Source organism: Mustela nigripes, chromosome 12 (genome assembly GCF_022355385.1).
Source record: "Mustela nigripes isolate SB6536 chromosome 12, MUSNIG.SB6536, whole genome shotgun sequence".
NCBI classification, from domain to species: Eukaryota; Metazoa; Chordata; class Mammalia; order Carnivora; family Mustelidae; genus Mustela; species Mustela nigripes.
The window spans coordinates 144,351,511-144,376,763 of NC_081568.1; the positions used below are offsets into that span (position 1 = coordinate 144,351,511).

At 41.8% G+C, this 25,253-nt stretch overlaps 1 protein-coding gene across 2 annotated transcripts in view; it reads left to right on the plus strand.

The window, feature by feature from the left end:
• Positions 1–1,862: 1,862 nt before the first annotated feature.
• PGGT1B (protein geranylgeranyltransferase type I subunit beta) overlaps positions 1,863–25,253 on the plus strand; it is a 52,701-nt gene continuing 29,310 nt past the window's right edge. The window contains exons 1-3 of one of the 2 annotated variants that reach the window (XM_059416109.1): positions 2,019–2,196; positions 12,456–12,574; positions 22,505–22,572. In XM_059416109.1, coding sequence (XP_059272092.1) covers positions 2,057–2,196; positions 12,456–12,574; positions 22,505–22,572 — 327 coding nt within the window. In that variant the 5' untranslated portion in view covers positions 2,019–2,056. Of the gene's footprint in view, positions 2,197–12,455; positions 12,575–22,504; positions 22,573–25,253 lie in introns of both variants that reach the window. The other variant, XM_059416108.1, reaches the window with a different exon arrangement.

The following is a 25,253-nucleotide window of genomic DNA, read 5'->3' on the forward strand; positions in this document are numbered from 1 at the left end:
CTAAGGGGGTTAAAGCCTCTGCCTTCAGCTCAGGTCATGATCCCAGAGTCCTGGGAGCAAGCCCCGCATCAGGCTCTCTGCTCAGTGGGGAGCCTGCTTCCCACCCCCTCCCCGCCTGCCTCTCTGCCACTTGTGATCTCTCTCTGTCAAATAAATAAATAAAATCTTTAAAAAATAAAAAAATAAAAAATAAATAAAAACGATCTAAGAACTTTAGAAAAAAACCCTAAAGGAAAAATGTTAATAAAGCACCCTTAATTCCATCACTCCATGGTAACTTTTTGCAAAAACATACCTACATATTTTAAAATAGCTACAGTCATAGAGTATGTTTTATTTACTATACTAAGTTATATATACTTGCCTATGTTTCTATAGAATTCAAACATTATTGTTTAATGGCTAAATAATGTTCAATTATATAGATGTCTTATCATGCCTGTATGTTGAAAACCTGAGCTATTTACACTTCTTACCTAGTAACATAGAGTGGCACTTTGCATGGGGGTTGGCTTCTGTCATGCCTATGTCAGCAATCTTGTGTGGTCAAAGTCACCCATGAAAACCCTTTTACTTACCTAGGAAGCATGTTATATTATCTCTCAGTGAGTCCATCATGGAATTTGGATCAGATTGCTGGCTCCTGAGCTGAGAATCAGAGGAAAATTATCTGTGTTCTCTTTAGGTGGCCCAGTTGAACAGGATTGTCTTTCTGAGCATGTATAGACTGCATTGTCCATAGTAAATTAAATTCCTGTGATATGACCACACTTTCAACATTCTGAAACATTTGGTGGTGTGTGTTTGTAAGGGAGGGAGAAAGATCTTAACTGTAATGACAATGAAAACTCCTTTAGACCAGGCATACCTGAAAAACAAGGAATGTGGCCTCCCTATTTGTAAAGAAGCCCAAGAACAGCCCTTTGGTCATGCCGTATTTGTTTCAGACATACAGGAATCCCTGTGAATAAGTAGTAACTGGTACCTAAAAGTAGGCGCTTTGGGTTATTGAATAAGGAGAAGATAACTGCAGCCCACACAGCATGTATTTTAAATAGATTTTTCTAAAAAGGTAACAATTAAAATTATACTCAAACTTAGCTTAGCCGACTATAGAGAACCTAGGTTAGAGAACCTAGGTTTGAGCCTGATCTTTCGGTGGATTTTTTCCCCCTAGACTGCCTCGTGACCTTTTAAAGGGAATAATATATGGTTGAAGCAAATTAAGTTCCAACTTAAAAAAAAAATTGCTAAAAGCATGCTATTTCATTTTAATATAGGGGTAGTTGGAGAACATTTGAGCTTGTTTGCCATGGCAAATATATGCGACAACGATGCTAGATGAACACAGACTTAACATTAAGAGTAAAATCTTGCAAAAGAAAATGATGCAGTCACACATAGAAATATAAATGTAAGTTGTATATATATGTGTTTATATATTTATATTTGTTATTATTCATATGTGTATATGTTTATATATTTATATTTGTTATTATTCATACGTGTGTGTGTGAGATTGCTGGTATCCTAGAGAGGACTAAGAACGTCTCTGAGCTCAGGAAGCGTCCGTAATTTTTAATAAACATTTATCTTCACAGCTTGATTTGAAGATCTAGCCTCCCTATCCATTCAGCTGAAAGCCAGGGACTTGCAGAAAGGATTTATTCTGATCCATCCATTTTCAAATAGATCATCCTTTAGGGCCGCGATCGTCTCAAAGCGAACTAGAAGTTTTTGATCTTGCACTTCCAAATACCTAACGAGGATCACAGTTCTGGAGGGATTGGGGGATTTGTGGGCTGAATTTTACAAGGCTTGAGGGGGGTCTCCAAGCCTGCGGGGCTCAGAATAGAAAAGGTGGGCTGTAGAGAGAAATGCGAAGGCACCAAGCGCTGCGTTTAGACTCTGAACAGCGAGTCGCTTCAACCCCAGACGGGCGCGCAGCGGGCGCACCGCCTATGCCCACGCGCCATCCCTGTGTGGCCCCTCGGGCTTCCCTCACGCCGCGCGCCAAGTGCTTCCGGGTCGCGGCGGACGTCGCTTCCGCAGCAGCATGGCGGCCACGGAGGAAGAGCGGCCGGCGGGGAGCGGTGAGGGAGAGAGGCTGGATTTCCTGCGAGACCGGCACGTGCGGTTCTTCCAGCGCTGCCTCCAGGTCTTGCCCGAGCGTTATTCTTCGCTCGAGACCAGCAGGTAACTGGTGGCCACGGTCAGCGGGGTGGGCAATGGGGCTCCTCGCCCCAGCGGAAAGGCTCCGCGGAGCCGGCTGGCTGACCCGGCGCCTGCGGGCCCTGCGCCACCGCCCACCTGGCAGTGCGAGGTGCTTCTCCTCCCAGGCGGGTCTGCAGTCACCCTCATTCCACCCGGGCTGTGGCGGGAGGATTGGGGCAGCCGTAAGTCGAGGGCTTGTGGAACCTCCGGTGTCTGCCTTTATCACTTCCCAACCATTTTTCCTGTCGGCTCCGAGCTGTCCTCTAAAATCCCACTACGAGGCTGTGAATCAAGTTGGCCTCATTACTTCCGAGTACAGAAGGGAAAAGACGCATCACTTTGCCTTCGTATTTTAGATAAATAGCCTCTCCTGGGCTACCTACCCTTCCCTCCAAAACGTCATTCCCTCTTGATGGAATATCCGTATGGTGTTGGATGGATAGGAGCGGCGCAGAGCCTGTCAGGTTCGAGTAGAGATTAACTTTCCAGGAATTGTAAATCTAAGGGTAGGAGAAGGTTGGCGGATGAGGTGCGGTGTTCCGTGAAGCAGCCTGTTAAAAGTGTATCTGCTGTAGCCGTGTGAGTTGGAGTTGGCTGAGGAGTGTGATTTGGCTGCGGCGAAAAAACTGTGAATTAGTCATTCGGAGTAAAAGTCGGGATGAGAAAGAGAAGGAGGCGGTCCTTGCTCTGCAGTGCTGTGTTTTGAAGTGAGGCTCCAACGCTGCCTGGGACTGGGTATGAAGAGAGCCGATTGGGTTTGCTCTAATCTCTCCGTATTTTTTTGAACTCGGATTCTCTGGTGTCTTTTGAACATTGTGAGTTATTTAGATTACTTCTGCCTGGTGCTCCAGAAACTCAGTATGAGAGGTGCTAGAGTACAGCGGAACAAGGCAAGTGGTTTCCCTAGAGTTCTTTGCAGCATAGGGTTAGTGTATGTTAATCTCTGTTAGCATAGGGTTAGTGGGACCACATAGGAAGGGCGATACCTAATCCAGATTTCTTTAGAGAGGCCTTCCCAAAAGAGATTCGCCCCTTCCAGTCACCACGTGAAATTATATATTTATTGGTTTATTTGTTTAATATTTTTCTTTCACACGGGATTGTGAACTTCAGGAAAGATATTTTTCTAGCTCACTTGTATGCTTTAGAGTTGCTCTGTCCGGTGTAGTGGTCACTAGCCACATTTGGCTGTTTAAATTTGGATTAATTAAAATGAAATCACATTAAAAATTGAGTTTTTCGGGGGGCACCTGGGTGGCTCAGAGGGTTAAAGCCTCTGCCTTCCGCTCAGGTCATGATCCCGGGGTCCTGGGATCAAGCCCGGCATCGCATCCTGCTCTCTGCTCAGCAGGGAGCCTGCTTCCTCCTATCTCTCTGCCTGTCTCTCTGCCTACTTGTGGTCTCTGTCAAATAAATAAATAAAATCTTAAAAAAAAAAATTAAGTTTTTCGGTTTGCAGTAGCCACTGCATTTCAAGTGCTCAATCACCACATTGGCCAGTTGCTTTTGTGGCTGTTTCAATATTTCCATCATTCCAGAAAGTCTATTGGGCAATACTACGCAAAGGAGGCAAGAAGTAAATTTGTTGAGTAATGTGAGCTGAGCCCTGAATAATGGGCACATTCTTGCTGAAGAAAGAGTGAAGCATTATTTACATTCCTTTCTCTATCCATAGGTGTTGGCTAGCAGAGCACATCCCTAGACCTGAATTAAGGTTTCCAAAACTCCATTGATTGGAAGGATATGTGATGAAACAAAGATGTTAATAGATCACACATTTAATGGGGATTGACTTTATGTGTATTTGAAGCATTTGGATAAAAAGAACTCTTCCATCTTATGGTGCTTGTTAAACAGTTGAACTTTGCTCGTAGCTATCATTTTAGGTCTGTGGTTGTATTTCCAAAATGCCACTGTTTGATTGCTCTATTTAAAATTCCAGCATAGGGGCGCCTGGTGGCTCAGTGGGTTAAAGCCTATGCTTTCAGCTCAGGTCATGATCTCGGGGTCCTGGGATCTAACCCCACATTGGACTCTGCTCAGCCAGGAGTCTGCTTCCCCCTTTCTCTTTGCCTCTCTGCCTACATGTGATCTCTGTCAAAGAAAAAATAAATATATTATCTTTAAAAATAAAATAAAATTCCAGCATGGACAAAACCATGTATACTGATGCATGTTGGTAAACTGTGTAATGGTGCCCAAAGTATAAGTAAAACTTCAAAAATTTTCCGATTGGACAACTGATTTAATAATTTCAGTGTAATCTTAGGATCTACACAAGGCATTATGTGGTAGATGATAGTGTATACGGTCATGGTGCATTAGTTAAGAAATTTAATTATATCCTTTGTACACCTAATGTTTATCACTTGAGTATTTTTTGTTTCTTGTTTTCTTATGGCATACGTAACCACATTTAAGCTAATGTGCACATAGCAGTTTTTGTAATGATTTTTTTAAAAAGTTTTTCGGTTTTTGTCTTCCTGAGTCAGGTTTACTTTCCTTAGTTTAGGGTTAAGTCCTTTTGTGGTGTCTGTGGTTTATAATTGTATGCTTACAAAGGAACTCTGACCTTTTAAGCAAAGGTGACTGATCGTGAAATTTCTGCTGTTGCCACTTTGCAGATAAAACAATGTGTTTGCTAAGTCACAGTTCTTAACCTGGTATTGCTGTTTATTTAATTCCATAGACATTTGTTGAGTGCCTGCTGTTTGGGTATAGGGATGCAGTGCAAAACCAGTGATTTTTGGTGTGCCTTTCTTCTTACTGATAGATGTGACAAAGGAGATTCTTAGGAAGGCTGATAACAGACTAGACATTTAGACACTTATTTTCTGACCCACCATTTTGGCAAAATTACTTTCATTTCCCCTTTGTTTTTAGTTTGACAAATAGTACTAAATAATTTTTATTTTTCTAATAATGGCTTTATGAAAACAAAATACTTATTTCGCCTGTGACTTTTTTTCATATTAATTTCTGAAAGGTGGTAGTTATTAGTTACCTCATGTGAATATTAAACCTTGGATTGTGAGCTTTGTGCATTAACAAGTTTCTTTTTCGTGAGTGGTTTATTTTTATATATTTATTTATTTAAAGATTTTATTTGTCAGAGAGAGAGCACGGCAGGGGGAACAGCAGGCAGAGGGATAAGCAGGCTCCCTGCTGAGCAAGGGGCCTGATGTGGTATTTAATCCCAAGACCCCAGGATCAGGACCTGAGCTGAAGGCAGACGCTTAACTGACTGAGCCATTCAGGCCCCCCATTTGAGTGGTTCAGAGAGTTTTTGGTCATAAGTTGTTACTGCCATTTGTATTTGGGTAACGGGAGTTAGAGTAGGTTTTTTTTAACTGAAGAACAAAATACTGACCATTTTCTGTGTATGTTATTTTTACAGATCCAGGTGCTCTCAAAGAAGGGTTTAGATGTTTGGCTTTTATTTTACAGGACATCCCAGTCTACCTAGTCTTTCCATTCACATGTCCTTCCCCTGTGTAGCCTGTGTTGTAAGTGCTTAGCTCACTACCTTCTAGCCACTGCTCTGCTCTTTCATTCCCTCCCTTAGCAGAAATCTGTTGCAGTCCCATAGTATGTTTCTCAAAGTGTGATGGTCACGGCGGGAGGCTCTAAATCAATGGCGTCATCACACGCTTATAAGAATGCAAGTACCTGGGGCCTTCCCCGGTTCTCCTCAGACTCTGCACGGGCTGCCCGTGTGCATTGTGACCAGCATCCCAGAGGGTGCTTATGCACCCTAATGTTGGAGACTGCCTGATAGGAGAAACACATGTACAAACAGATTCTTAACACAGTGCCTCCCAACTCTAATGTGCGTATAAATCACCTGGGTATCCTGTTTAAACGCAAAATCTGATTGCATAGGTCTGGGAGGGCTTTAAGGTCTTGCAGGTCTAATAGGTTCCCAGGGGCTGCCAGTGTTGTTGATCCCCTGACCACACTTGAACTTGTTTGCAGAATGATTGTGATATTTACAGGATATTATTATGGAAGCACCTTAGCTCAACCTGAAGAGAGATATGTCTCAGAGTTGGCTTGTTGGAAGATGTAACCCTGAAGTTAAATATTAAAGAATGTGTTTAGTTTGGGGGGATGGATTATAGGCAAATAGACAAGCCGATAAAGGTAGATAAATGAGTGTTGAGCAGAGGAACTGCAATCATTTGTCCAGCAGTGGTAAGGCAGGTGTAGGAATTTAGTCAGGAGGGCAGACATGGCCCATATTACAGAAGGCCTTGTGTGCCAGAAGTGAACAGAAGTGAAGGAAATTTGCCAAGCAGTGGATCTTCTGGTGGAAGTGGATCCTAGTAGATCTTCTGAAATATGCATTTCAGAGTGATGGTTGGATTTGAGATTGGTTGTTGTAGTAGTAAGTGAGACCAGATTGGAATCAGGAAGACCAGTTAGAGAGCAGTTATAGTATGCACTAATCTGGGAGCCAGATGCTGGGGCAGAGTGGGATAGAATGAAGGAGTTTAGGGAAAAGGAGGAGGAGTTCCAGGATTCTGGGATTGGAACTGCCATGGTCTAGAGAATAAGAGGCAAAAGGAGTAGATTTAGAAAGGAAGATTTTTGTTGTTGTTGTTGTTTTGTTTTGTTTTTTGGGCAGAGCACTAGTGTCTTGGGGAGAGAGGATGGAAAGGTGGAGGGGAGAAGGGAGGGAGAGGATCTTAAGCAAGCTCCACACCCAACACCAAGTGAGGCCGGGCTCAGTCTCACCACCCTAAGATCAAAAGTCAGACACTTAACCAACTGAACCACCCAGGTGCCCTGAAGATGATTTCCTTAAGAGTGCTTATTATATAGCTACTTAGTTATTTTTTCCCCATAATTTAGCCTGCTAAGGCTAAGAGGCTTGTTTTAATCATTTTTGTCACGATCTAGTTTGTAGTAGATGTTTGGTAAACATTTCTTATTGAAAAATTATTTTCCTTGTAAAATAATTCCAAAGAAGTGTGACTGTACTTAAAAATACTTTTATCAAGCCAGCTACTGAAAAATATTAAGGATAAAGAGTAAGGCATAGGAGTGCCTGGGTGGCTCAGTGGGTTAAAGCCTTTGCCTTCAGCTCAGGTCACGATCCCAGGGTTCTGGGATTGAGCCCCGCATTGGGTTCTCTGCTCAGTGGGAGCCTGCTTCCTCTTCTCTCTCTGCCTGCCTCTCTGCCAAGTAGAGATCTGTCTGTCAAATAAATAAATAAATAAAATAAAATAAAATAAAATCTTTTAAAAAAGGGGGGTTGAGGCTTAAAATTCTAGCATTCCTGCAGCATTTCAAGTCATTCATTCCAGAGTGTTTACTGGGGCCTGTTTGTGCTGTGTATTTTAATTTCGTGATTAATTTCCGTCTGTCCTCTGAATCTCTCTTATCATTACCAGTGTTAGCAAATTTATTGAGCAACTGTGTTCCTATTTCTAAATATTTTCTCTTTCTAAATGCTTGTTCATAATTTTAGAATTCTTTGCATTATGATTTTATTATAGCCTCTCCTAAGATCTAGGCAGGAATGCAGTCACATGTTAAAGACACTTGGAGATGCTGGTAGAGACTACTGGCAGAAGGGAGCAGAGCAGGTGATCCAAAGTTTGGTAATCTAGTCAGTGCCTATACATCAGTGTTCGCTGTGTACTCGCAGATGGTCACTTACCTGCTCTAGCCTAACGGCACACTACTCCTTTATTGGCACAGGAAATTTATTACTATTGCTCAATTCTTTTTCCACTGCCCAGACTGGTTGTCCCCCACCCCCTGCCCCATGTAATCCTTGGTTTTTTTGTTTTTGTTTTTTTGTGCTTTTTTTTAAGCCTGAAAATTTTATTCTTCAACCTGAAAAATTGGAGATCTTCTGGGGACATCATTTAATTGATGCCTCTTATCTGTGAATCGCTTCGGTGGGGCAGCAACTTTATTTAGAGGAGACAAACTTTACTACCTCATCCATGTAAGTTGTAGTTTTCATATGTGTTGTACTGGAGTGAAAGAAGGGTCAGGAAGATGTAGCTGGTTTACTTTGCTTTTGCAGGCTATAGTTTTAGAGTTCAATTCTGGGTAAGAGAAGAAAGGAAGAGAACAAACAAATGCTCTCCAAAGTAACTAACGTAGAAATACCTGCACTGGCCTGATTTTAGGCATATGTCTTCACATGATTTCACCTCTAGACACCTACCCCCAGGTGGGTTGCCAGCAATCCATACTTCAAGTAGCACTTATGGGGGCACCATAAAACCATTATTTCTCTCAGAGGCCCACAGCCCAAAATTGCTTTTTCTTATGCCTTACTTGACCATTCCCTCTCAAGAGTTTTAGGACCGCTTGAGAACTCTGGTGTGGTGAGAAAGGAGTATTTTCCTGGCCTTAGAGGAAGGCAAGACATTAGCTCCAAATTGACTTCTTGGTTCTGCCCGCCGCTGCTGGGTACCTCACTTCATAAGCATAAGCTTTTCTTTCTTTTTTAATTTTTTTTTAAAGATTTTATTTCTTATTTGACAGATGGAGATTACAAGTAGGCAGAGAGGCAGGGAGAGAGAGAGAGGAGGAAGCAGGTTCCCTGTTAAGCAGAGAGCCCAATTCCGGGCTTGATCCCAGGACCGGGAGACTATGACCTGAGCCGAAGGCAGAGGCTTTAACCCACTGAGCCTAGGTGCCCCCGTAAGCATAAGCCTTTCAGTAGAGCTGTTAATCCTGTCAACTTCAGTCTCACCAGCTAGGAGTTGAAAATAGCGTAGGGGAGCCTTTAATAATTAAGTAGGCAAGATTTTTAAGTGGTTTATCAGCATCTGACTTGATTTCTGGTATTTTCATTCATACTTAGAAGCAAATAAAATAAAAAACAGATCATTCCTATGACACTTACATGGAACTAACACTGGACTTTGGAGCAGGGTTACTTAACCTTCGCACTGTTGACATTTTATTGAATGGCGCTGCCCTGTGCATTGTAGGTGGGACAGCGGCATCCCTGGCGCTTACCAGCTAGCTGGCATTGGCACCCTTCTCTTGGGACAATGAAAAATGTTTTTAGAATATATCCTGGGGTATCACTGCTCTAAAGCCTTTTTTTTTTTTTTTTTAAATGGTTTTAAACAGGCTCTATGCCTAGCATGGAGCCCAAACACAGGTTTAAACTCACCACCCCGAGATTGAGACCTGAGCTGAGATTAAGAGTCATACACTTGGGGCACATGGGTGTTTCAGTCACTTAAGGGTCTTCCTTCAGCTCAGGTATGATCCCAGAGCCCCGGGGCCCAGCCCCGCATCTGACTCCTTGCTTAACGGGGAGCCAGCTTCTCCCTCTGCCTCTGTTGTTCCCCCTGCTTGTGGTCTGTCCCTCTCTCTCTCTCAAATAAATTTTTAAAAAGAAAAAAAAAGAAACAAAAACATATGCTTAACTGACTGAGCCTCTAGGAGCCCCTAGAGCAGTGCTTCTAAAGCCTGACTGCATATTACTTCACCTGGGAAGCACCCCCGCCCCATACCAGGTACCCAGACTCCACTTCCACCTAGAATTTCCATTTCATTATCATAGAGTAAGACCTAGGCCTCTCTGTGTTTTATTGGTGGTGTTTTAGGTGTGTGTTTTTAAGCCAATTCTAATGTGCAGCCAGGTTTGACAAACACCCCAGTGGAGCCCACCACCCTACGACTCAGAGCTCCTGAGTAGTTTCCATTGGTTATCTGGCCTTGCAAATTCAGGCAAATCACTTGGCGTTCTCTGGACTTCATGATCTTGAGCTAGAAAAATTTAAAAGAGTACTTAACTTAGAAAAGAATACCAGCTTTTTTTTTGTAGCCCTTTAGATGTTTTCTGATCATATATTTTTTACTGACAGGAAGATCTTGGATTTATCCAGCCTCCGTAGATTGTCTTGTTGACAGCCTCTTGTTGTCCTCCACTTTTCTGTCTTCCTTTTGGGTTTTTCTTTAACAGTGCTTTAATAAACTAAATTACTGGATAATTTTAATTGATTATATCCAACTGTAACCATTTACAGCAAAACCGAGAACCCCAGTGAGAGCTCCTTAGCAGGGTTACGTGAAGTAATGCAGGCACGTATCACGGTGAGATGGACTTAACCTCCTGAGACATACTGATCATGAAAAACAGCGATTCTCAGACATGGCTGCTGTCAGAGAGAAGTTCTTCGCATTTCTAAAGTATCATTTTGAGGGGTAGGGGAAGCGAGCAGTGTCGTCTGGGGGAAGAAGGTTGCCAACCAGTGACCTGGAGAAAAGGCCTATAGTGTAACAGCGTGTTGAGACGCTGGGGTCATCATTAACACCTGTCAAATTGATGAAGTTTTAGAGTATAGGTGAGGTTCAGTGGGGTGGAGTCCAGAGCCAACGACCAAGAAGGAATTCTTAAGATGTCATTGGTGCAGAATGGTGGTTTATTAAACTCTGGGGACAGGACCCGTGGGCAAAAAGAGCTGCTGCCCTGGGCTTGTGAGGGGTGGCTGGTCATATGCTGTGGGGTTGGGGGAGGTAAAGAGAAAGATTTCAAAAGAACTTTCACATGTTAAAGAGGACCTACAAGATACAGGAGGCCTTGAGGCCTTGCCATTTTCGAGTTAAGGTTGTTTTTCCCCTCTACAAGGTATTAACATAAGATGGGTGATTCCTGGAACACTGTCACACGTGTCCCATCCAGCAGTAGGGGATGGGGGGAGGTTGCAGGGTGTCAGCTTCTGCTTTGTCCTCAGCTTGCCTTCTGCTCCCTCATCAAAATCAGGGAAAATACCAGTCATGACAGTTTTCTGTTTGAGGAGTGATTGCTTGTGGCCAGGTAGTGCGCTAACTGTGAGGGGTAATCATCTATAGATAAGGAAGGGACTTAGAAAAGATTTAGCAAAGGGCCTGCCTGGGTTATAAATGGCTGTGAATCAGCCAGCCTAGGATTTCACTCTAGCTCATTTGATAATGGGATCTGAACTCTGAACTGTAGCCTTGCACATAAAGGGGTTTCACTGACCTTACTTTAATCCTGCTCAGATAAATCACTTTCCTAATTCTGGTGGCTCTCAGTAGTTTGTAGAATTAGATCGAGAGAGTATATAAGAAATTTTCTAGATCAGTGTCTAGTATACAGTAATAGTCTCTCAGCAATGTAAGTTTCCCCAAATCTATTGTTCTTAAGTATACCAGTATTGCATTAGTTTTGGTTTTTGCCCTTAAGCTTTGGTTAGAGTTATTCTCCTGATTTTTCCTCCTGTTACCTAATGTATGCCAGCCTTTTTCAACCAGGAATCAAAGAGAATTGCAACCGTAAAAAAGAAAAAAGTAACTTTTCTCATTTTTCCTTAAGTTGGTAGTGTTTTTGATAAATGCGTGGGAAAGAATTTAATTTATTACACATAGTGGATGCCTTAGGGCATTAAGGCTTATTTCTCTTTTGGAATCTTAGTTGAAAAGGTTACAGAATGTGTCCAGTGGCTTTCTTTCCAGATTTTAGACCAAATGATTCAAAGTATTAATTTTGTATATTAGTCATCAGAATTGTTAGAATACGGAAATGAGATAACTATGCTCAGACAGCAGTACAGAATTCATCTCAGCCTGAAAAGAATTATATATAACAAACTCTTTTTTAAAAAAGTAATCACTAAAGTACTAGCTTTTATGTGAAAACAAAGTTTACATTTCTCTTCAGTGTGTACTCTTGGAGGGGATTGTGTTGCCTTACAGTTTCTCATTCCATCAAAGAATGCTCTCTGGGAAAATGGAGTTGAAATGCATATGTATTTTTAAAGTATTATTTCCCAAAATTCATTTTAAGTTTTTTCCAGTCACACTACTTGTAAACAAATTTGAGTACAGATGGATTTATTCTAACATTCCTTAAGAATTAAACACCAACTATAAGCATAGTTGCTCTTGGCAAATAAGTGGAAATAGGGATTTTATGTGTTTTCCAGCCTTTTGAACTTATTTGTACTAACTGGGTGTAGGGAATTCTTTTTTAAATCTGCTTTAGCCTTCAGGTTGTTTTAGTGAATCCATGTATGCATCAGATGAATGGGACTGGTTTTTTAACCCCTAAATGAAACAAAGGTTTGATTGATATTAAACTATAAGTATAAATAGGGCTTTTTGGCTTTTGCAAAATGAGAGTACTGTTTGAAATTAAGTTTAAAATTAGAAAGACTTTATTATTTTTCTGAACCAGAAAGACTTCAGTGTTTTGACAGTTGAGATGGAATTTTACATTTTTGTTTTTTTTCTTTTAGGCTGACAATTGCATTTTTTGCGCTCTCCGGGCTGGATATGTTGGATTCCTTAGATCTGGTGAACAAAGATGATATAATAGAGTGGATTTACTCCCTGCAGGTCCTTCCCACAGAAGACAGTGAGTGAGTTTTTAGCATTTTATTTTCAGTGTGACTAGTTAGTTGTACTTGGCATAACATGTGTCAGACGAGCAAATCTCAGTATGAATTCATAAACTCTTAACCATATTTTATTCCGCCATGTTTTCCTTGCAATGCTGCACTTCTATCCTGTTCAGATCTGACACTTGAGAAGTCTAATCATTGGGGTGCCCAGCTGACTCAGGTTGTGGAGTGTGCTACTCTTGATCTTAGGGTCATGAGTTCAAGCCCCACGTTGAGGGTAGAGATAACTTAAAAAAATAAAAATAAATTAAAAATTAAAAAGTTTACTTGTTAATCTCTTGAGAAAACCACTGTACGGTTGTCTGGAATTGGAGATTTGCTGTTGTAGCTGCATGTTATGTTCTTCTCTTCCACGGGGAGTACTGCTTATCAGTTATTTGATATTTGTCATTTTTGCTTGTTTAGTTTCATAACATTTGCTGTATTTTTCACTCCCAGCCATTCATCTTGTCTTTTCAGTGAACTCTTTGGTGTTCTCTCCTGGTGGTTTCTCTCAGGTTTCGTTAGCCTTTCTCTGATGGTTTCTTAGAACCGTTACTAGCACTATAGTCCTTTTTATACTTTATGAATTTTGGTCAGTTAAATTCTTTTTCTTTTTTTAATTAATGTTTGAAATTTATATGTTACTTAATCAACTAAATGCACACAAGCTTTATACACCTTATTGCTCACACTGTTAAGTGTAACATACTTAACATTGATTTAACTTGTAGGTGTTAGAAATTCTCACCTTGAAAAGAGAAACAGATAAACTCCCATAAAATGACAGTTTTAATCATGGTCACCATTTACCTGGCTTTTAAGAGCCAATATTTATAAATCAACCATGCGTTTCGTTGGTTGAAGTAAACATTTATAAATGTCTCACCTAGATGAACTTTAGGGAAATAGTAAGCTAAAGCTTTGTTTAGAAAGAAAGAGGTTTGGGGCGCCTGGGTGGCTCAGTGGGTTAAGCCGCTGCCTTCGGCTCAGGTCATGATCTCGGGGTCCTGGGATCGAGTCCCGCATCGGGCTCTCTCTGCTCAGCAGGGAGCCTGCTTCCTCCCCTCTCTCTCTGCCTCTCTGCCCACTTGTGATTTCTCTCTGTCAAATAAATAAATAAAATCTTTAAAAAAAAAAAAAAAAAGAAAGAAAGAAAGAGGTTTGATTTATTCTAACTTAACTGCTCCTCTTCGCTGTATTTTCACATTTGGTCTATAGCATCATGATATTGTGATTTGTAAGAAATGTATATTTGGTCTTCACTCACAGTTCTGGCTTACAGTTCCCAAACCCTTGGCATTTCCTAAGCCTTGAGAGTGTTACAAGTTGTCTTTTGTTATGTTCATGAGGTAACTTTTGGAAAGTGCCTGAGGATAGAGGGCTCTTGGCTCTTAGAGCCAGTCAATGATTGGAGGGTTGGAACAAATCAGTGCCACCACCTGATCTCTGGGGAGGGGATGGTGGAGGGCCCAGAGGTTGAAGCAGTTGCCAGTGGCCAGTGATGTAATCATTCTTGCTTCTGTCATGGAGCCTAAGTTAAAACCCAGAGGGACAGGCTTCAGAGTGCTTCCTGGTTGGCAAAAATGTAGAGTTCCCAGGAGAGAGGGTCTCCGGGACAGAGTGGAAGCTCCCTGCCCATTCCCTATGCCTTGTCCTAAGCATCTGGCAGTTTCTTTCTTTCTTTCTTTCTTTTTTTTTAAAGATTTTATTTATTTATTTGACAGAGAGAGATTACATGTAGGCAGAGAGGCAGGCAGAGAGAGAGAGGAGGAAGCAGGCTCCCTGCTGAGCAGAGAGCCCGATGTGGGACTTGATCCCAGAACTCTGGAATCATGACCTGAGCTGAAGGCAGCGGCTTAACCCACTGAGCCACCCAGGCGCCCCCTGGCAGTTTCTTAATTACGTTCTTTTATTGTCAGGTAACAGGTTTCACTTGAGTTCTGTGAGTTGCTCTGGGAAGTTAATTGTACCCACGGAGAGAGACTCATGAGAACCTACGGTCCATAGCCAATGGGTCAGAAGAGCACAGCTAACCGGGCTGGCATCTGGTGCCTGAAGTTGGTGGGGTGGGGGTTTGGTGTCCTGACAGACCAAGCCCCTCAGCCTGTGTGGTCCGATGCTGTCTCTGCGTAGTGTCAGAAAGGAGTTGGTGGTATTGAGTTGTCTTCAGTTGAGTTGAATGAGTGGCTAGTGTTCCGAGAATTGCTTGCTGGAAATTGCATCTCAGAACACCTAATTTAAGGATCCTCTGGCTCTTCAGATATTTTCTCATTTAGAAGGCATTTGCAGACCAAGTAGAAGGTGCTTTCTGTAACTCATAGGTCTGTATTTGTCCTGCTTTGTGATATCACATAAAATCTTACGGAATTTGAAACTATAGAAATGTTAAAAGCCCAGGACCATAAAAGAAAAACATCGTTAAATTTGATTAAATAAACAGTATTAAATGTTGTGTAGTAAGAGGTAAGGTTGAATAAGTAGACAGACTTGAAAGTTGTGGCAATATATATAATAGAATATTAACGTCCAGACTGTGATGAATTCTTAACGACTGAGAGGAAAATGACTCATCACTGTTTAGAAAATGACAGAGTTTAAGAATACGAGGATCTCAAGTCAGTAACTACGTGAAAGTGGATTAACCTTGCTAGAAAAGTCAGAGAAATGAAGTAGAAACAATGGTGCATTATTTTTTTTAACATCCTAATTTTTTTTTCAGTGTTCCAAGAATTGGTGCATTGTTTTTTTTATCTAACTTGTAAATTTAGCTGGAAGTTTTGAAAGTTGGCAAAAACAGGGGAAATAACACATTTTTAAAAAGCATTTTATTTATTTATTTGTCAGAGAGTGAGCAAAGCACGGGAGAGGCAAGCAGAAGCAGGTTGAGCAAGGAGCTCTATGTGGGACTCTATCCCAGGATCTGCTGGGATCATGACCTGAGCTGAAGGCAGCCGCTTAACTGACTGAGCCACCCAGGCGTCCCAAAAGAGCACCCTAATATCATTCTGGTGAAAGTGAAAATCATTGTAACCTTTGAGAGGCATTTTCAAGTATAATCTTTTATCTCATGTGACATACTCTCTTGCATGTTGTAGTGGGTTTAATAATGGCCTCAAAGGATCGGTCTGCGCAGAATCACAGAATATGATCTTTGGTTGGAAAAAAGGCCTTTGCAGGTGTAATTAAGGTCAGCATCTCCATATCGGCGAGTGGTGGTGTTCTAGGAGAAGGGAGGAGGAAGATGCCAGAGGGGAAGGGGAAGGCCCTGTGGGCATGGGTGGGGGAAAGTACTTACTGCATGGAGGAATGCCAGGATTCCCTGGAGCTGCCAGGAGCTGAGAGAGAGAAGCATGGAACGTGGAACGGTTTCTCCCTCAGAACCTCCAGAAGGAACCAGCCCTGCCAGCACCTTGATTTTGGACTTCTGGTTTCCAGAACTCCAAGAGAATAAATTTCCATTGTTGAAATCCTCCAGATTTGTGGGAATTTGATATCTCTAGAAACTAATAACATGTGTACAAAAATCTGTGTAGGATATGTTTTGGCATTGTTCATTACACTGACCAATTAGAAGGGGAATAAATGTTCACAAAAGAGAAACAATAAGCTGTGGTCCACAGAGAATACTAGGCAGTAGTAAAGTGATTGAGGTAGGTCTGTGTATATACTGACATGGAAATGTTCATATATGGTTAAATTATAAATACCAATGTCTGCAGAGATAATAATATTTAGCTGTCAATATTTGGGGAAAACCCTGAAAGGACATAGAAAATCTTTGTGGAGGGGGAAGTAGATGGGAACAGACGTGGGGAGATGGCTGGATAAGGTAGTACTTTAATTTTATTCTCTATACCTGCATTGTTTGTGTATTCATAGTATGTTTCCATACTTAAAAGTTCAAGTTAGAAAGAGCTTTAACCTCTCTTCCAAACACAACAAAAATTTAAAAAACTAAAGTTAACATTACAGGGCTGTACACAAATACTGATATTTTGCTGATGCAGGAATAATGCTGTACGTTAATTAAAATTTTATGATTTTTTAGGCACTGTCGAATAAATACATTGTCAAATTTGTGCTTCCCCTAATCTGCCTTCCCCAGAAGAGGAATGTGAGAGACCTGCCTGAGGGCACACATAGCTATAAAGGGATAGAGTCTGCTGAAATTGCAGGCTTCTGATTCCAGGCCCTAGTGCTGCAGTGCTGCTTTGCTGGTGAAGTATATAGGTCCCTGGGGGGAGACTTCCCTTGTGTGGCATTTAAGTACATTGTGAATATTTAATCAGAGTTAACCCTGGTTTTTCACTTAGCCTCAGGGTTGTAAAGATCCCAGTGGTATCTTACTTTAAGTGTGTGGTCAGACCATTGGAGGGTTTGGGGCCCTCCCCAGCAGCCTCCGGAAGTGTTTAGGAAACACACGGGATCAGGCTGGGAGTTGTGTTTTCCCTTCTCTCATCAAGGGCACAGCCAGAGAATATTGGAGCTAGAACAGAGGAAGGGATATTATAGTCTGTCATTTTACAAATGAGGCTATTAAGATCCAAAGGAATGAATAATTTGTCCATGATAATAAACCTCGTTAATGCCAGAGGCAAAATTAGAGAATAGTTTTCTGTTTTCTAGTCCTTTGAGATTCCCATTCCTGGAGATTTCCAATACTGATTCCGTATAATAGATGCTCTGTTTATCGTGTGTGTTTTCCTGTGAGAGTTTTTTGGTTGTTTTTTTTTTTTTTTTAAGTAGATGAAAAATTTTAAGTCCTGTTGCTGCCTTTTGTAAATACGGTACTTACAGGTGTAGGTATAGTCGCATGTGCCTAACCGAGCATGTTCACATTTCAAAAATCATTGCATATCTGTTTTGGAAGAATTCTAGATGAAGGATTTTTTTTGCAGAGATAGACCCACAGTGATTATGTACTCAGCTGCCCCTCACCTGTATCTGGTGGGCCACACCACAGATCTTGTCACAGCCCCAACTGCAATTCTCAATTCTCCATTTACTGTTTTGTTGCATGAAACTATTAAGTCTCTAATGATCTGTCAAAGGAAGTCTCCCGCCTGCCTTTTCCTTAGTTGGCCTAGGTCTGCCTCTGAAACGAATCTGTGAAATTTAGAAAATAAGTATACAGACCCATTTTGTAGGCTCTAGACTGTTTCCCCCCACCCAGAATGTCTGGGTCTTTTGATAGTGTGAAACTAGGAGTTGTGATGTGTATCTAAGTGCTTATGATACATTGCTGTCCGAATGACTTCCCTATAACAAGGTAAACTAGTTTGAGGCTGGCTCTCATAGTAGGGGGTACATTCATTACATCAGTGGCTCTCGATTCTGACTTGTCTGTCAAACAGGGGTTGTTTTTCTTCTTACGTATGATCGTCCAGCCCCTAACTGAGGGTTTTGATGTGGGCCTGAGTTAGGACCCAAGAGGCCTGTATGCTTTTTCAGACTATGCAGTCCTCTTGGGACCCAGACCCACCCTTCCAGTTTACCACTAGATGGCGCCGTCTAACAGCCTCCAAGGGAACTCAGGCTATTGTGGACCTGCATCCAGTTGTAAATTTGGAACGAATTGTGCGTTTATGCTTACTAATTATCATGAATAGGGAAGCTTACTAGAATTATAAAGGAAAGCACAATAGCAGGCAAATCTTGAAAAGAACCATAAAGGATTGCTTAATGAATATTTTTTTCAGTGACAGTATACACTCTTGAAAAGGGGCATAGAGGACATGGTTTTCATTTTAAATAAACTTTTCTGGGGGCCCCTGGGGGGCTTGGTCGGTAAAGCGTCTGCCTTCAGCTCAGGTCATGATCCCAGAGTCTGGTATCGAGTCCCGTGTCAGGCTCCCTGCTCAGCAGGGAGTCTGCTTCTCCCTCTGCCTCTGCCTCCTTTCCTCTCATGTTTGTGCACACTTGTTCTCTCAGTAAATAAATAAAATCTGCTTGTTTTGGGGCACGATAAACCATGCCCATATAAGATGGCGCAGTTCATTGATAAACGTTTGTGTGTTGTGACTGCTCCACTGACCAGCCATTCCCCTTCATCCCTCTCCTCAGGACTCCTTAATCCCTGAGATACAACAATATTGAAATTAGGCCAATTAATAATCCCACAATGGCATGTAAGTGTCCAAGTGAAAGGGAGAGTCGCACATCTGTCACACGAAATCATAAGCTAGAAATGATCAAGCTTGGTGAGGAAGGCATGTCAAAAGCCTAGACAGGCTGAAAGCTAGGCCTCTGGAGCCAGTTGGCCATGTTGTGCATGCAAAGGAAGAGTTCTTGCAGAAAATTAGAACTGCTACTCCAGGAGAGCCTGGCTGGCTCCGTTGGAAAAGCATGCAATGCTTGATCTCGGGTATGTTAGTTTGAGCCCCACATGGCTTGAGCTAAGAGATTACTTAAGCAAAAATAAAACTTAAAAAACAGTGATACTCCAGTGAACACACGGTAAAGCAAAACGACTTGATTGCTGATGTGAAAGTCTTACTGGTGTTCAAGTTTTATTGGTCCTTCAGGCACCAGGCACTATAGACTTTGAAGATGAAGTTAAGGTTACTAATCAGCTGACATCAAAATAGGGAGATTGTTTGCAGGCATTGCATGTACAGGGAAGGGGGGTTTGCCTGGTACAACCATATGAGTCCTTTCAAAGAGAAGAAGGTCCAAGAGTCAGAGAGGTGCTGCAGAAGGGGAAGCCAGAGAGAACCTCAGCATGAGAAGGATTTCAGCCATGTTGCAGGCCCTCCTGTGCAGGGGCCCAGATGCCAGCAGTGGCAAGAGTGGCCTCAGGGAGCTCTGAGGCCCCAGCCGACAGTGGAGAGCAAACACGTGGAGCCCTCAGTCCCACGACTGCTGAACAAGCTGAAGGTGCTTGAGGGGGATTGTTCCCCCAGAGCCTCCAGTAGGGGGCGCAGTCCCTACCAGCGCTCCGCTCTGGTTTCATGGACCTGTCTCAAACGTCAGAGCTTACGGACCAGTGCGATAGTAGGTGGGTGTGGTATCAAGGTAGTAAGTTTGTGATAATTTGTGAAGGCAAAAATGACTCCTACAAAGAACACAATCCACACTCCTGTCATACCGTCCGGTATTATTTTGTTTATTCCCTTCTGGGTTTGCTGCTAAGTGTCCTTTGCTTAACTATAAACATAATCACATAAATGTTTGTGTCCTACTTTTTCTCTTGATCATTTCTCCATGTTGGTCCATCCTTTTCCCTAAGTGTTTCAGGAGATACAGCGTTGCATTTAACCTATTGCACTTCTGTTTGCTTTGGGGTTTTGCCAGTGTGATACTGCCTTGGGTGTTTCTGTGCATGTGGCCTTTCTTACATTGGAAGTTACTGGAGTAAATTCTCAGATATATCATTACCCAGTCAGAGTCTGAGCCTTTTTAATACTCTTGTTATATATTGACAAGTCTTAAGTGGCTTACCCATTTAAAAGTCTTTAGCAAACATGGGAGAACTATTCATTATATTAGATAATACCGTTTTTCAAATAAGTTTTTTGTCAACAAGGAAAGGTAGTGGAAAGTTTTAAATTTAGTGGGTAAAGTTCCCTAAATTGTGCAAGAAATTAATGTTTAAGCTACTACTGTAAGTACTTTCAAGATATAAAGCTGGGTCTACTTGATTTTTTTTTTTTTTAAGATTTATTTATTTTTAGAGAGAGTGAAAAAGTGCAGGGGGTAGGGCAGAGGCAGAGGGAGAAAGATACACAAGGAGACTCCATGCTGAGTCCGGACCCAGACGTGGGGCTTGAGCTCATAACCCTGAGATCACACTTGAGCTGAAACCAAGAGTCAGGCGCTCTTCCGACTGCACCACCCAGGCACCCCAAATCCACTTGACTTTTTATTAACAATGAATGCATGTACATTCTGTGGATAATACATTTCTGTCCTCCACATCTGTCATGCTGATTTCCTAATAGCTATCAAAACCTGAGTTACTTTCTTATTGTGGGTATAACTAATTGCTCATTTTTTAGTTTTCTTATTTTCCCCCCAGCTTTGTAGAGGTATTATTGACATATATAAGTGTAAAGGTATATAACATGATGATTTGATACATGAACATACTGCAAAATGATTACCACAGCCCCCTCACAGAATTTCTTCATGTGTGTGTGGTGACATTTGAGATTTCTCCGTATAACTTTCAAGGATATAGTCCAGTCCTGTGAATTAGAGTCATCATGGTATATATTAGATCCTCGTCTCTCAGGTAGACGTTTGTACTTTTGACCAGCATCTCCCCATTTCTCTCAGCTGCTGGCAACCACTACTCTGTTTCTGTGAGTTCATCCTTTTTAAACTCCACATATAAGGGAGAACATAAAGTATTATAGTATTCATCTCTTCCTCTGACCTATGTCATGTGGCATAATGCCTTCAAGTTCCATCTGTTATGTCATGTAAGGCAGAATTTCCTCTTTTATGGCTGAATAACATTCTGGTTGTGTGTGTGAGAGGGAGAGAAATTTTCTTTATCCATTCATCTGTCATTGGATGCTTAGGTTGTTCCCATGTCTTGGCTATTATAAATGATGTTGCAGTGATCACAGGGCAGCAAGACATCTCTTCGAGATGGTCATCTTGTTTCCTTTGGCTATATACCCAGTAGGAGGATTGCTGGATCATATGGTAGTTCTATTTATAGTATTTTGAAGAACCTCTATACTATTTCCCATAATGGGTGTGCCAGTTTATATTCCCACCACCAGTGCTCAGGGCTCCCCTTTCATGGATGTGACTCACGTTTCCAGCCTGAGTCCTTTTCTAGCCAGGATGTCAAAGCAAAGTGGGTTATTAGACTCAGAATAAAAGTTTGTCCCATACTAAAATACAAAGTACATGTGTTTTTTGCAAGTAGAGGAGCTTATACCTTTAGTTTGCTCATATATAAAGAAGCGGTGAAGTAAAGTAAAAAGACACTGGATGGGAAATTAGAATTCCAGATTCTGATGCGTTACTTTGAACATGTCCCTTAACCTCTAAGCTTCTACTTTCTGTTCCTTTAGCATGGGGTTGAATATGTTGATCACATGAAAAATTATCATATAGAAAGGTATGGAAACATTTTGTATGCAGTGAAGGAGGCTGTAAACTAAAGGTGCATGGTAGGAAATCATTATTTTGTCTCTGGTTTGAAAAATAAACGAGAAGGGTATCTCGCTGGCTCAGTTGGAAGAGTGAGATTCTTGATTTCAGGGTTGTGAGTTTGAGCCCCATATTGGGGGTATAAATTGCTTTAAAATGAATAAGTAGGGGCACCTGAGTGGCTCTTTCAGTTAAGCGTCTGCCTTTGGCTCAGGTTATGATCTCGGTCTCAGTATCAAGTCCCGCATTGGGCTCCCTGCTCAGTGGGAAGCACACTTCTCCTTCTCCCTTTGCTGGTGCACGTGCACATTCTCTCTCTCTCTCTGTCTCTCAGATAAATAAATAAAATCTTTAAAAATAAATAAATAAGGGCGCCTGGGTGGCTCAGTGGGTTGGGCCCCTGCCTTCGGCTCGGGTCGTGGTCCCAGGGTCCTGGGATCGAGTCCCGCATCGGGCTCTCCGTGAGCCTGTTTCCTCCTCTCTCTCTCTGCCTGCTTCTCTGCCTACTTGTGGTCTCCCTCTGTCAAATAAATAAATAAAATCTTTTAAGTAAATAAATAAATAAATAAACAAATTTAAAAATCTTTTTGAAAATTAAATGAGGAAATTCTCATAAAGAGAGAACAGCCCTAGGACATGCTGAGCGTTAACCATTATCTAGAATGAAAATGGACACAGTGACAAAGCTTTGGTACTAAAATGCTCAGTTTCTGAAAGAAAGTTTAATTGACCTGCTTTAGAGTCTGTACAAAAATAAAGTACATTCTAAATAAGTACATGTTTTTATTTTCTAGGATCAAATCTTAATCGCTGTGGTTTCCGAGGCTCTTCATACCTGGGTATTCCATTCAATCCGTCAAAGGTGAGTTATTCTCTGGGTCAGGAGGAAGGAGAAGGGAGGTGGGTGGATTTTAGTGCAAAATAAAACTGAGAAATTATCCAGATAGACCCAAGCTTCCTTGTTTCGATAGAGCTAAATACTATCTACTAATGTACATTGTAGCTACAGTTCCCCGTTTTTTTCATGCAGTGTTTCAAAATTCTGGAGTAAATAGCAGTGATTTGGGAGAAGGCAACATGATATCACAGAGGCCCTACTTCAGCTTTCTTCATGTCATAGGCTGTAGGTCCAATGCCTGCATCAAGGTCATATGAATTTGCCATGATTTCTCTAATCATGTGTATCCATTGCTTTTAGCAGGGAATGAATCTAAAAACAGAGGATTTGTAAACTATGTTCCCTTTTTCCTATACATGTAATCTTTTCCAACAGATGCTGGTCCTGAGGAAGGTCACGTTCCCTTTACTCCTCATGGACAGGCTCTGGGTGCCATGACATGTGCTCATGGTGACCGCTCTGTAGTGCCATACCTTATGTATACCTGCCCTGGCTGAAATAAAACAGGGTTTTGAGAACATTACTTTTATTTTTTTTAAAGATTTTATTTATTTATTTGACAGAGATCACAAGTAGGCAGAGAGGCAGGCAGAGAGAGAGGAGGAAGCAGGTTCTCTGCTGAGCAGAGAGCCCAATACGGGACTCGATCCCAGGACCCTGGGATCATGACTTCAGCCGAAGGCAGAGGCTTAACCCACTGAGCCACCCAGGCACCCCGAGAACATTACTTTTAAAACTCAGTCCCTTTCCTCTTGCCTCCCCCATCCCCAAGACATTTTTAAACTAACAGGAGTAAAATTGAAGAAGAAACCATTTTTGCTTGGTTTACGGAGTCTCCTAACATCCATTTTTTGGTCCTCACTCACCTAGACCACTGGCATCTTCTGGGGAGGCCAGGTCACACTCTATACCACATTGTGCTCATCTGAATTGGAGTAGTGGAAGGAGCAGGAGACTCCAGGGGACTGAAATTGGCCCCCCAGGAGTTATCACTGAAGGTGGTTGGCTGAGAGTTTGCAGGAATCTGAGGAGGCACATAAGATTGTCCGATAAAGTATATAAATACAGTAGTGTCAGGAGCTTTTCTTCCAAAACCACCAAACTCACCTGCAGGCCGTTGCCTTACTGGTAGATGCCCAGGACCTTCGGTGGCCATAGAGTACTTTTTGAGAAACACTTTTGGATCCTCTCAGCCCACTTTTCTCATTGTTTTCCTTCACAAATTCTGTATTCTCTGCTAAATTATGTGTTGTACCTAATATATACTGGATACCCAGAATTTTCTTCTTCCACTTTGCTTTTACTTTTAGCTCTTTTGCTTTTACTTTTTCTCTATGTACAAAGCCTCCTCTCCTTTCCACCCACCAAGTTCCTCTTCTGCTGTAGAAAAAAATTCCTTATTTAAATCTTTGTGTTACTGGGGTCTCTGGCTGGCTGAGTCAGTAGAGCATGCAAATCTTGATCTCAGAGTGTGAGTTCAAGCCCCAACTGGGCATGGAGCCTAAAAAAAAAAAAATTGAAGCAGTCTTCAGATTTAACTAACAGAGGATTAGATGACAATTAAAAAGAATAAATCTTGGGACACCTGAGTTAAGCATCTGCCTTCAGCTCAGGTCATGATCTCAGGGTCCTGGGATGGAGCCCTGTATGGGGTTCTGCTCAGTGGGAAGCCTGCTTCTCCCTCTCCCTCTGCCTCCTGCTCCCCTGCTTGTGCACACTCTGTGTTAAATAAATAAAATCTTTCAAAAGAAAAAAAAAAGGTGAATCTTGGTGTTACTCCATCTCCCCATGACACTTACTACATTCTACTTTGTATTGTAGTTACTCGATCAGACCCTTTCTTCTGCCATTTGATTTCTGTTTGGATTCCCCACAGTGCTTTTAACATGGTAGATGTTTAGTTTAAGTACCAAAAACTGAAATATGCTGTAGGAGTTCTAGGCAGGCTATTATAAATGTGGAATGGAACAGCCGGGAGTGCCGGAGTGTGAGCTCTGGGGAGCAACACAGAATGAAAGGGTTAGCAAGATGAAAATTTTTTGATATGTTTGTGAGACCACATGAAGAATTGTATATGTAAGGCCAGGTGGGTGGGGTAGGTTCCGATTAGAGAAGGTATTGAACACCTTGCAAATCTTTTGCATGAGGAACCACAGAGGGTGGGCGAGCAGGAGAACAATGTGATTCACTCCCTGGTGGTTCCAGAAACCTAGTTCATGACTCCTAAGAAGTAATGGCCTTTGGATATTTGCCTTGTAATTGCATCATCCTCAGGATAACTAGTATCTCTGTGATGGTAATTTTATTAAATTCTCACAGTAACCTTGTGAGGAAGGTGCTGATACCCATTTTCCAGAAGGAGGAAGTGAAGTGAGCCAATGAGTGGTAGAGACAGGATTTGATGCGTATCAGTGGTTGTAGAAGTTAACGTTTATTATAGTGGGTAGAGGAGTCTGCTTCAACCAAACGGTACAAGTTTCATTTTGGCTTTCTAGTATGATAAACAATTTTTCTAGAAGTTGAAGTAGTTATTGATGAACCCAGACTCAAATAGAAGGGAAACCTATGACACAGATGAATTTTAAAATATGCTTATATTCTGTCAAAATTAAAATGTTCTTCACTGTGTGTCAGCTGTACTTCAA